Source organism: Dryobates pubescens, chromosome 17 (genome assembly GCF_014839835.1).
Source record: "Dryobates pubescens isolate bDryPub1 chromosome 17, bDryPub1.pri, whole genome shotgun sequence".
Classification (NCBI taxonomy): domain Eukaryota; kingdom Metazoa; phylum Chordata; class Aves; order Piciformes; family Picidae; genus Dryobates; species Dryobates pubescens.
In genome coordinates, this window is record NC_071628.1 from 20,064,692 (window position 1) to 20,078,581 (window position 13,890).

Here is a 13,890-nt window from a genome sequence, read left to right on the forward strand (position 1 = left end):
CAAAGGGCAGTTAAAGCAAAAAACCCACCTGATGATGTAAATTTTCATCTTTGTAATGAAATTCTGTGAATTGATTTTCAATAAAGCAATTACAAAAACCTGTGTAAAGCTAGTTTTTGGTCACCTATACAGAACAGCATGTAAAATACACAATACAGCAAGGAGATACAGTCAGCTTAGAGTGTCTGTAACATTCCACTACCTACTCTTTAGGGAAACGGCACAGAAAGAGCGTGGACAGTACAGTCACTAAGGAGCTTCTTTATTAGGTACATATTTGCTTCTATTGCTGTTCAACTGAAAAATACCATTCTCCCTCCACAGGTTATCCTGATTGTTTTTGTCATCCTCATTTTCAAAACTTTTCTGCTTTTCTACCATCATTCAGTCCTTTCATCCTACTTAGCTGAGTACTTTGCTTTTGAGATGAGTAAGGGAAATAGAACACCAGACTACTTGGCTAATTTCTTATAGACATCATAAAAGAAATGGCTCTTTAGGGTGATCTGAATAAGTGAAAAGTAGTGACTTTGCAGACTAACTCAGAAAGGGCATTTTATTAATGAGGGTCAGTAATGGAAGCCAAAATGCAGAAGTGGGAGAGATGTGGACATGAGTGGGTTAGGATTCAGCTCAATCTTACACATCTGCATCTGGGCTATTCGCCTATAATCTCCTGCTAGGCAGCAAGCAGAAATATGCAGTTTCAAGGCACCATTCATTTCATCCTCATGTCTAAAATAAAGCAGTCAAAATACACTCACAGTTCATCCTTGTTTTCCTTCAATGAGAAGTCAGTAACTAGCTCAGATGGACTTCTGCAACTGTAGATGCGTTAAGGCAGATGAAATAAATGCTAAACAGAGACCCTTAACTGGAGATTCAGAGTAGGAAGGAAGGAAGTATCATTCAGTACTTGCCACACATTTGTCAGTCATTGCCTTAATAGCTGCTACTGGCTGCTCCTAATGACAGGCTCAGCATTTGGTGGACCTTTGGTTTGATCTATTGAGTAATTTGTACTGAAAGTGGGATGGAGCTGGTAACCAAGCAGGATGTGTGGGAGAAATACTGCTGTGACTGGAAGCACTCTGTAGGAAGGAAGAGAGATGGGAAGGGAACTGATGCTTAACATAAAATGGGAGGTCACCAGCGTAAGAGCCAGAAAGCATTCCCAAAGTGGCAAAGACAAAACTAGATCAAGTAGTCCCTGAAGAGGTGAGAAAGGAGATGGAGTGCCTGGGGAATTTACCACACTGGTCAGCGTACACAAAAATATCAGAACACTTATTTGGGGCAAGAATAATTTCCTCTTGGTAAGAAACAGGTACCTTTACTTGAAAAAAAAGAAGAGCTTTGTTAAAAAGCTTTCAAGAGACTCTAAAAATATATATGGTTTTAAAGTACAAATAAAAATGATTTGCAAGATTTTGAGTCCTGGACTTCTTATCATCTGGTCAGCTTGATCCATTAATATTCAGCCAGGATTTAAACAAAAAAATAAGGGGAGATAACATCCTGATAAGATTTTCTGCACAGAGAATGTTCTGTGTGAAAACTGAGGTTGGAGAAAATCTCTAACTTGGTAAACCACAAGCTAAAATGGGAAAAAAATTAAAAGCCAAAGCACAAATAACTACAGCAGATTGAAGCAGACAACTACAAAGCATAGGAGTGGCTTGCAGCACCAGCAAAGTCACACTGCTGCGGTCCAGAATAATGATCTAGAAACAGAGTATTTCAGGTATTCTCCTGGAATGTGACTTTCAATGGCTATTGTCTTGGCAATATCCCAGTGTATTAAGCAGGAATGACTTTCTCTCTTTGAAACATCTACCCAAATTCCATGATTAAACATATATAAAGCACTGAAAAATCCCCACCACACTATATATTGTAACTTCATCTTACAGAGACAGTGAGACCGGTTTCCATTTGCTTCATTTAACACTAGAGGGATGGAATTCAACCAGGATTAACCACAGAGGCTAAAGAAAGGTACTTTACTAATCTACATCAGGCATCAGCACACAAATGTGTGCAAGGTTTATCAAAACCTCGCTACTCAAAAGGGCTCAAGTAGAAAATAATCATATTACACTGCTGCTTCTGTTCCCAACTCCCCTTTCCTTCTCTTCAGTCTATAAAGAAGTCACACAAGTGAAATGCCATGTTCAGTTTCTGTCCTCAGTTTAAGAAAACCTGCTGTACAACACATTAACTCTCAAAAAAAATCTTCAAGCTTTCCATTTCTTCTGAAAGTCTTTCTGGACTCTTTTTCCAAAATTCAAATTTTCTAAGTGTGTGTTCAGCATCATACAGTAAGCAATGTGAAGAATAGGGTTTTGTTTCTGCCGTATTAAAGAATTACCTCCTACTGCATGTTGGTCTTCTGCCAAAGAAAGGTAACATATGCTAACTGATCACGTGGTGAAGGGAAGGGAAATAAAAACTCCCTCCTCCCACCAAATGAACATTGGAGAAATCATTTTAATGTCATATCCTTTACACTGACATCTTGGCAGTGTCAGAGACATAAGACTGATTTTAGGACTGTTTTGAAGGACTAGAGATCTAGTGCAAGATGACTTGTGCTTGGCTATTGAATGTATCATTGCTGTGAAGGGATTTGGAAAGAGAACTCTTTGTACATATTGTACTCCTTGTACACTCTCTACATGATGTAGATTAATGCAGCATGGTATCAACACCTGATCCAGTGACTGTGTGCTAATACTGTCAAGTCCAAATCCAAACATTTCAAGATAATTATTTAATCCTCCTTCTGCCTCACAATTGTCATTCCTCCAGTGCTTACTATGCTGTATATGAATGATGTAAGTGAAAATTCACTGGGCTAAATAAAAGGAAAACTTAAGGTTAATATCTTTTTATCTGAAGTTATTTACATCTCACTAATTAAGATTTTAGTATTGCCCACAAATGGGTAATTCAGAAAGCTGCAGAAATATCAGAAAGGACACAAGGCACTGATTGGTCTTGGAATGTTATGATAATGTAAACTTCAATGAACAGTATATTCAGCAGACACAAATAAATTATCTGATCTTTTTGCACAGTAAATGGGAAAATGAAGGCTATTCATACTAAAGGCTTTTCTATATACTTGCTATATAAAATACGTAAAACAAGGTATTGTGTGAGTTAAGGGCTTCTTTTTAACGTGGGCTTAATATTTTTAGCAGATCTAATGTATTCTGTAGGCTGAAGAAAAAAGATCTGTTAATATTTATAGACCACATTTCATCTCTAAAAAAAAGGCCTTGAAACAGTATCAGTGTATTTCAGCACTTCCACATTTAAATCCATGATTTCCTGGCTGTACACTGAACGTATGCAAGGAAGGATTAGTAAGGTTGGGCAGAGCACTGGATTCTGTGTGGTTCCTGTCCGGAAGGAGTGGTTACTCCTCCTGTATGTTCCCGCTGAGGGCGGCCAGATGCCAGCCAGACACACAGCCCCGATTCTTCACGATGCAGGCTGTGCCTGGAGAGAACTGAGAGGGTCTGTGGCAGTTCCTGCCCAGCCCAAAATGGAGCTATGCTGCACACTCTTAAAGTGATGCCCCCCTATTCCATACTGCCAGCAGTTTGACCTGCTGCAGTAACATTCACACGCACAGTGGCACACATGGCACGCTCCCACTGCTCCTGGTACACAACCGGAAACACCGTGCTACATCTTGACACAATCCCAAACACTGCTAGACATTAAACATCTCCACCAGCAGCTTCACATACCTTCTTTAAGTTTTTTAATGGGCTTTTATCTGGAAAGTGGTGAAATGTTCCTCTGAAAATTATTTTCTGAATGTATTTATTTGAATTCCTATAGTGGAGAGAATCCAGGAGCAACATTCTGGCTACTCCCAGGTAAGAATGTCCTCAGTCCATTTCCTTTAAAGTCCCTCCTGCCACATCAAATGGTTCAGAGAACAAAATACCTACCAAGTAAGGAGTGCTTGGAATTATCCTCCCATTAAAGGATGTTTTGTTTGTTTTTTTAAAGATACTTTAAAGAAAATAAATCCTTTCCAGCCATCTTCTGAAACTCTTGTTTCTGAAAAAAAACACTACTGGGATCCATATACAATCCCACTCAGGAATCAGCTTCAGTATTCTGAAAGTGGAAAAAGTCTACCTTTGATATCATGTCTACCAGAAGAGAAGAAACCCTGGCTGCTTACTGATACTAGTGTATTACCAATGCAAAGCCTGGAAAGCATTTGGATCAGTGCTTCCTTAGTGCAAAAGGGTTTATAAATCTGCTAACCTTAAACTAACCAGAACTACTGAAACAATCTATCAGCTGCAGCATGAAATCAGTGGTCTTGTAATATTAAAGTGGCTTAATCTTAAAGGTGATCTAAAAAGGCTTTTTACCTGCCAAAGACTAATTCTGGGTTCTGTCTTTCCTCTGTAACAACTGACAACATGACTAACATCAGATAAGAAATTGCATTCCATAAATGGTTTTAGTTGTTTGCAAACACACAATGAATTTGGGGGGAGAGGAGTGAGTAAAGAAATGCGGCGAAACCACGTAAGTTGTATTTTATTATTTCATTCTAAGCCACCTTTGCTTCTGCTAAGTGAATAAATAAATCTACCAACCTGCCATATTTTAAATGGAATTTTGAAATTTGGTTTGTTTTTAAATTTCACTAAATTAAAAAGTATTTTCTGTTCATTACTATACTTCCACTCCAACCTGAATACTTCAAAACTTCCTTTGGGATAAACAAAAAGTACTGTGAGTTGTTTTGACACTGAGAATGCATTTAGCATTCTCAGGTTTTGCCCCCTTTGTTCTCTGAGGTAACTTATCTCAGTAACTTTACAGATCTCCTGAGAGCTGTTAAAACTCCTAGGACTGGCAAGAGTTTTCTCTCTCTCAGCTAGTGTAGTGAATGATGCTTGTCGCTCATTTCTGAGGGCATATTCACAACAGCTAGGTGCAGTAGCAGTTCTGTAGCTCGCAGGTTCTGGCTAAAAAGGCAATATTCTTAACTGGCTTTATGGCTTCTCAACATAGTTATGTTTCAGTGGAGATGTATGGTTTGCTTCTTTCAGCTGATTCTTCTTCCTGCTGTTCTTGGTTAAGTAGGATCCTGTACTTACCTATGCCAAAAAGGTATTTTCTTATTAATTTTTGTGTTATTAAGAATACATTTCTCCACATAAAGAGATGTGGCCTGGGCTAAACCTCTTGCCTCATGAAATTTTTTGCCCTCTCATCCTTTCCTTTACAGAAGGGGATAAAAAGATCCTTCCCTATCATTCTTCCATTTTGTATGATGTATTGTGTAAAGTAAACAAATTTTAATAGAAACAACTGGACTTCTGGTTAACTCATAGGCAGTCCTCTCTTCTTAAAAAATCAGTTCAGACTTCATCTCCCATTGCTACCCTCTTAATTCCAAAGGTGACAAACAACTGAGCCCTCCTGGTAGGTAAAAAGTTGTGTAATTTTGAAAATAACAGTAACAATGATATCCAAAACTACATTTTTGAAGTTTAGGTCTGAAGTTAGCATCTGCTAGATCACTAGATTTCTATGTGAAGACTGCAAAAGAAGTCTCCCACGAGACCCGTGACAAAAGATCTCAGCTACACAGCGGTCATCATGCTAGTTCACATCAAAAGGGCTGCAGCCCTAACAGACAAATAAGAAAGCAGATGCAATAGAAGATGCTGCCTGAAAGCACACTACCATTTTGTTAAGTAAAGAGAAATGAAAACTGTGAAGTCAGGATCAGTCAAGAAATTACAAAAGAAAGAGAAAATGCTAAAAATGTAAAAAACTGAGTATCTCTTGCACTGTAACAGAGACAACTGCCCAAATGGCACCAGTGATCATCAGAATCAGAAAGACGCTGAAGTGGAAGCTCTACAGCTTACCAATATCTGCAGTCACTCACACACATTTCTACTTTCTGACATCTAGACCCTAATGTTTTAATTTCTGGTAGCAAAGAAAAGTAAAACACAGAAGCTACAAATCTAGAAGTCTTAGTATGCCATGAAATTAATCTTGAAAATGGAAGTGTTGATTATTAAGAAAGGAAGCCAACAACAGAACTTTCCTCCCTAGTGTGTTTATGCAGGTGTGCCATCTGGTGGAGATGTTTCCTTTTCTTATGTCAAACCTCAGTGATGGATTTTTATTTTAAAACACAAGTTTTCAAACTATTGAAAAGACTGCGTAAAAGATACTGTATACAGGCTAGTTATATATACAAGCAAGGAATCTGAACAGTAAGGATCTGAGCACCTTACCCAACAGTAACTGCTGAAGAAAAGAAAAAAAGACAACCTTCAAGTATATCATCAGTCTATGATTGATGGAAACAACCATGAAACACACAGGATCCTGTAGAGGTTATTAGCTTACTCTGAAGACAAATATCCCCAATTCATAAAGCCCGTGTAATTTTAGGATAAAGGCTTTTTGAATCCAACTGTTGAGAGACCACAGCCTCTTGACTGACCTGTACAGACCTCATGAGCACAACTGTAAGAAAGGCATACCATCTACCCACTATCCTGTTTAACAGCAACATGGATGTCTGAGGAAAATTAACAACAGGGCAAGCATGCATAACTCTCATTACTAATCTGTTTCTTTCACTATTTTCAGCTTAGGAATCTCTTGGGCTGGATGTAGCTTCTCAGAACTGCAGCAGTGAATCAATCAGCATCTGCAAGATTTTGTTGGTGAGTTCCATACATCCGTATGTTAAGAACCAGTGTTTGTTTGTTTCCCACCCCCCTGCCCCATGCCATTTATGACCATGTAGATCCCTGTAACATAACCTCACCAGAACTTCCTCCCATTATCACATTTTGCACCAGAACGGTAAGTACCACTTTACTCAATCCCTAACACAGACTTCCTGCCTTCGCCGAACCTTTAACAGTTCTGGTATATCCTTTCAAGGACAAAAAGTTCACGTAGTATTCAAGAGACATAAATGGCCCAAGCAATCGTACGTAATGGAATTCTCTGTGTAGCACTTAATATACACTGGATTTCACCTGCCTACCATCTTACTACCCGTAGTCACTCACTCTCTTCAAAATTATCATTCAGCTCTTGTCCCTGCTATCGTGAATATCTTTGCATCATCACCTTCACCACACCGTCATTTCATTACTCACCTTCTTTTTCAAGTCACTGGAGAATATGTTGCAGAGCTCTACCAGCAACCTCCCTGTTCTGCAAGGACTGATCACGTGCTCCACCTACTTTCAATGTTTAAACTGATTTCCACTTACTCTACAGCTAGATAGTTTCTTTTAAAATACTTGGTACATGGATCTTATGAAAACCTCTTTGGAAATCAAAATATTCTGCATCTTTTTTGCCACCCAGTTCCAACAGAATCAGAAGGCAAAGGCCCGGAAATTTTCAAATTCCAGCTATGGAGGCAGCATTTGTCAGTGATAATAGGTCTTGTTTTAATCATACCATCTAACTGTTTTCACCTGTGCTTGTCCTAGACAATAAAAAGATCTATTCTCTTAAAAAAAATTTAAAAATCCATGTCAGATTAACACATCTGTGCAGTAAAATATCTGCAGTTTCACCATATGAACCTTTGTTTCTGACCAAATAGAGGCAAAATACAAGATTTTCAGCGCCAGAATTCTCATGCTAAATATTCACCATCAGTCTTAAAGTACAAAGCTGGAACCTTCTTGCTTCCAGGTAAGAAAAAGGATGAGCATTATGTTCTCTCTACTATTGCATATCACATGGTTTACGATACTGAACGGGAACCTTACTGCACCTGCTCCACTGGGAATTTCAGAAGCACTTCTGATACAGACAGAAAAAAAAAGCGTCTAAAATATATGAAGTTAAATGCTTACTTGGCTTTAAATGGGGAATCAGAGACAGCATTTTTTCCTTCCATCAAACTCTCATATTCCTTTGCCCTGGAGGAGAAAATACGCATTGTTATTGACTATTGTCTAAAGTGTACAGTATGTAATAGCAGCAAGATCACTTTAACCTTTGGGGTTTGTCTACTCCATAGCAATGCACTGCAGTTCTGTCAATTCTGCCCTGTCATAACCCATGCTGATACTTAACCATTGGCTGTCAACAATTTATGATTAATATTACTACTTTAGAATAACATCAGTACACAAACTGTTGTTTTAAGTTGACTTTCCAAATGGTAGGAAATGGTTTGAAACAGCTGTGCTAACCTGCTGTTTACTATGAAATTATCACATTCACCTGATCAAAGCATTAGTAACTTAGACAAGTAATGAAGGCCAGAAAATCACTACATCACAGAGACTATAATTAATACATAAATAATTTGTTATATTTACAGGCACAGGAGTATTGTTTATGCAACTAACAACTGTATTGTAACACAATGACCCTTGTTAGGCATACATCAGAGAAGTAAATACCTGTACCATGACTGTTTTACTGCTGGAATCAGAAACACCAACCTCTTCAGTCCCTTAGAAGTATTATTTGCACTGGCCATGTGCCAGAAAGTAGGAAATATGCCAAAAGTAGAGAGGGAGAGAGAAGACTTTTTTGCACAGCTTATTTTGACTCTAGCCAGCCTGTGTCAACACACCATGACCAGCTCATCAACCAAAATGGGATTCATAGTGGTAATCCTGTAACCCTTTTTTAACAACAAGTAAAACTAATCCAGACACTACGGTGATGCCGAAAAATTCACTTCTGGGAGACAGAGCCCTGTGATGATGGAACATTCAACAGGTAGTAAAAGTATTTAGCTGTTAAAAACATTTGATCCATTAAAATTGCTCTTTCAATAATTGTTCTGAAGATTTCACAGATGCAACACAGATCTCCAGGGACTTCACGGAGGTCCACTGTTCAAACCTCTTTGAGGTTGTGTTCTCTGATGAAAAAAGGACCTCATCCATGGTGTGGCAAATTCTTTTAAAAACCTGTACACATACCTGAGGAAACTTCACTGGCACACTGAACTGACTCTGTGCTGAAATGTGTGATATGCCTGTTCCTACCAAGAGCAACCATAAGAAGCCCCAAAGGAAAAGGACAAAAGCCCCTCCAGACAGAAGTGTGTAACTGGGCAATTTTCACCCATCAAAACAGTATTTCCTATTAATTTTCAAGGTAATTGGAATATTAACTGCTGTCAGTTGACATTCTTATCAGCTTTACAAATATACTTTTTTTTTCCCCCTCAAATCTAAAATTTTGACAATGTTCTGCAGTGGGAAATGTGTTTCTGCACTGCCAAAAAAAATGAGTCACGTTTTAATTCCTAACACTTCTCTCAGTACATAAACAAAATGTTTCTTCACACTTTGTGTTCACCTTTCTGTTCAAGTTTTTCCAAGCTACTCAAGTTTTTCCTTGGGTTGCTTAACCTACACAACTTACGCTACATGCAAACATTGTTACACTACCACTAGCTCTGATTTGTGGATCATTAATAAAGCCATTAATCACAACTGAATTTAGTATTGAACATGAAGGTGATATTCCTTTATTAACCTTGTGCCTTCTTTCCTGCCTCTTAGCCAGAAACAACACATTTCAGCTTTGTGTTTCCTACAGACAAGTCAGTCAAACATGAATAATCACCTCAAATATCTGGTACTAAATGAACATGTCTGGAGTGCTGTATATCCATCATGAAGCACATCTCAACTGTACATACTACCTAGCTGGTAACTCTATGCCTTGATGTTAGCTTTCATCAAGCTTCCTCTTGCCATGTGGATACCAAACTGCTCTTCTGCCAGCAGCACATACATGTTAACCTGAGATAATTTACGTAGCTATATATCAGTTGTTACTACCGCACCAGTTTAACGGCTTCAGGTTATAAATATTAATAATAAGACTAACAAAACTTCTCAACTTATCTAATAACCCATTGATCACAATCTCTCCCCCCATTCATCTTTGCACTTCACTACTTTGAAATTGTAACAGTGATTTAAGATCTAGAAGCTCAGGAGAGCAACACGATCCTATTTGGATATGGTTATGTATTTAAAGTATCACAGCTTCCTAGAAACTCAATTTCACATCTTGAGGTACAAGGGGGTTTGTTGTTTCTTTTTCCAGGGAAGAGGAATAGTTGCAAATATGCACTAAATCATGGTTTGCAGATAAGCTGCTAACACCTGTGAAACAGTTACCTGTAAAGATAGTAATCCCAGTAAAAAGTTTAGCCACCCTGTAAAACTAAAAATAAGCTTAATGAACATAAATTTCCTGTAACTCTTCTTAGACTTTGAAACTCTGTGTATTTTTCAAGTGTGCATCACCTTTGTAAATGATGTCCCTTTGTAAGTTTTAATTATAATTTTTGATGACACATATGCTGACTCACCCAGTAGTCTGATACGTAAGAATTCAAAATGTTCTGAAAAAGTTCAACTATCAAAGCCAATAACCAGTTGTTACCAAGTTCAATAGGAGCAGATCCTGAGAAATAATTACAATTGAACCATTTTGCCTTAAATCAATCAGTAATAAGACTAAGTCTGCATCTTGAGCAATCAGAAAGGTGGAAGAACGTTACTCAGTTCCAACAGTGTGTTCTAATGTGGTATTCAGATAGTGGATGTGTTCATCCAAAGAGGAAAGCAATCAGCAGCAGTTATAGATTGTAAAAGTATTGGGGTTTTGAAGACTGATTTGAAGACATTCTTAGTACTGTTGCAAGTTAATAAACCATCTCATTTTTATTGCAGCTCTAAAAATCCATTCGGGTGCTTTTCACTTATTTGTAACCCTCCTTGCTTAAAAACAAGTCAGAGAAATCTGCAACAATGACTCTTAAACTCTGAGAAGTATTTTTAGAGAGCAATGCAAAAAGGTGTTACAACATTCAGTTAAGTATTAACCTCAGCTGGGGACCGTTCAGCTATAAAGACTGACACTTCTAATTCATGATATAATGATGTCCTGCACATCACACTGATGTCACTTGCAGATGTCACTTTTTAGACTAATGACAAACTGCAGGTCTGACAACTCACTTTCCATTTTAAGATATTTTTAACTTTCTTTTTGTTGTGACAGGCAACAAAAAATGATTAAATTTAGTCATGGGATTTGACACTACAGCAGGCTGACTTCTATTTGTTGATTACTATTGATTTTCTTTGATACTTCATTTAAAAATCAATAGCTAGGAAGAAAAATAGGCATGGTTTACACAAATTTAAACATGCTATTGTATGCTAGAAGAGGCTACAGTTTTGGCAGGGCACTGGCATCCAATTATGAGAAAAGCTCTTAACAGGTGAAACCAAGGGCTCCAGATCGATATTCAGTTTTCTTTCCCAATCAGAGAAAGTGGCCATAAATTAGGCTCATCAGTGTTATTTTCAAGACACTCCCAAAGCAAATAATTTTACTTTTTTTTTTTTTGTCAGCCTCCCACTGCACTCATACTAAAGGACAAAAGGTAAACTTCAGAACAAAACTGAAAGCAAAAAAAAAAAAAAAAAAAAAAGAAGAAGAAGAAGAAAAAAAAGAAAAGAACTTGTTGTACCTGGAGTTCATCCGTGCCTTTAGCTTTTTGGCTTTCTTTTTAGTTTTTTGTTTCTCCTCTCCATCTTTCAAGGGCTCCATGGGAACAGAGCTCTCAATTACAATGTCCACAATGTACTTTTTTAATGACAAGTGCTCCTGCAGAAAATATTGAAATAATATTGAGCCTTGCAGCATGCGAATCTGTGCACTACAGATTGTCTTCTCAGGAAACAACAGTGGTAAATATTCAACATCAAATGAAGAAAATAAAGAGAAACTTTTAAGTAACTACAAACAGCTGGTTTACTGCCAGTTATTAGAATGTATTTACTCCATTTTTAATATACTGAGGCTTGTAATTGTTTTTGTACAGAATACTGCACACATCATGAAGTACAGGTCATCACTGTCTAGAAGGGTAATTTATTCTTGAAAATTATTAATGCCACAATCAGATGTGGTTATTCCTTCCTTTTTGGTAACTATCCTTAAACTTCAAAGTAAAAGGTGAAGTGTGAGAGAATTTATAGACAGTATTTTCCAGAAAACAACCTATACTTTCTTTCATTGATTCAGAAGAATATTATGCCTGTTGAAAACAAAATAAATCTCTGTGGAATTTCCTGGAAAAAGCCCATTTAATTTTTGTAAAGCATTGCTGCATAACATAACCTAGCAATATATATTTGGTCAAAACAGTAACTGAAATTTCTGTCTTAAATCATACGAATGCTAAAGGAATACTGAATTAATATTAGAAGAAATGAAGCATAATCATCTAAGCAAATTCTACAAGTAATGCTGCCTACTCTCCCAGTGCACCTGGACATTTCTTCCTCAGTGTATTGTCCAAGTTGTTCAAACCATGGATTGTGCTATATACATTCACAATCCTAACAGCTTTTGTAAGCACTCCAATATTATCTATGGAATTTTAGCAAGATGTCCTTAAAGAAAAACTTTAAGGTATGTCAAGAGGCTGTCCACTTAGGGCATGATTCAGTAGTGCAAGATGAACAAAATATCCCCATTTTTGATGAGTTCGTTCTTAACCCATCTGTAGTAGCGCAGAACATAAACCATCCCAGTTCATTTTTGTCTCCTCAGAGAGCTGCATCCCTCCACACCTACTTAACAGTTTTTCCCCTTAAACTTTCATTTGAAAAACAGGAAATGGGTCATAAGACTGAAACTTTGCAGGGAACTGATGTTTGAGTATTTCAATTGTGACAAAAGGAAGGACTTCCCCAGAACAGACTACAACATTATTCCTGCTCTGCTACCAGGCTTCAGGGTTCTTAATCTGTGACATTTTATGGATGCTAAATTATTAAAAAAATAAGTTTGTTACTTCAGTGGGATTTGATACATACATCCCTGCTTTTCCAACTGAACTAGAAGATCCTAGCATTGTAATTTACCATCAGTTTACCTCAGGTCTTATGAGATGAAGCACCTGCAACATACAAAACTAACCAGGACTATTACTATAGCTCTGTATCTTTGTTCAAGAGTGCATCAGATTTAACAGAATGTTAGGGGAAAGATCATCTGGTCCAACCCCCCTGCCAGAGCAGGACCACCTAGAGTAGGTCACACAGGAATGCTTCCAGGCAGGTTTTGAATTAATCCAGTGAAGACCTCACAAGCTCTCTGGGCAGCCTGTTCCAGTGCTCCATTCATAAGATCTTCAAACTATTTACTAAACTCTTCAATGTGGCAAGGGAGCAACATGAAGTTAACACTGCACTTTGAAATGGACACCACCTCACAGAAAGGGCAGAACATCTCGCTCCAGGTGCAGTCAACCTGCTGTCCTCCAGTGTTCCACAGTGGCAGCTGCAAACATGGCAGATAGGAGAGGCAAAGCCTTGCATCCACTTGGCAAACGCTCATCTCCTTTTCTTAATCTTATCTGTGGTTTAGCAGATGACTCAAAGATAATTCTAGGGTTCAACAAGCACATGCATTTATCAGGCTGCGAGAGCCAGAAGAGGTCTTCCTGTCAATAGCACACAGGATAGTTACAAACCATTTTGTTCATCGGAACTCTCAAGCTCCTTTGTGACTGATGTTTCTCAGAGTTCTCAACTTTCACATGTGGCAGTTCGGATTGATATCAGACTTCATACATAAAGCTCATTAAAGTAGAGCAATAACACCTTGTCACAAAAACAACCACTTTTTGAAAGTGCAGATCAAAGCTTCAGATTATCCCACTAGGCAGATCCACACCATTCAGGTGTGAAACAATTCTGAGTAAGAGCTTGGTATTAAATGACAACTGACCTCTGAAGTTAGTTGCTGTTATATTATGCTTCACAGCCATGAAAAAAATACTTATCACCA

The 13,890-nt window shown here is 37.9% G+C and overlaps 1 protein-coding gene across 2 annotated transcripts in view; it reads right to left on the bottom strand.

Moving 5' to 3' along the window:
* The window catches only part of SCAPER (S-phase cyclin A associated protein in the ER), a 148,088-nt gene that overhangs the window by 71,846 nt on the left and 62,352 nt on the right, over positions 1-13,890 (bottom strand). For both annotated transcript variants that reach the window (XM_054169067.1, XM_054169068.1), the window contains exons 21-22: positions 11,561-11,697; positions 7,896-7,961 (exon numbers count right to left, since the gene is read on the bottom strand). In XM_054169067.1, the coding sequence (XP_054025042.1) occupies positions 7,896-7,961; positions 11,561-11,697 (203 nt within the window). The remainder of the gene's footprint in view (positions 1-7,895; positions 7,962-11,560; positions 11,698-13,890) is intronic.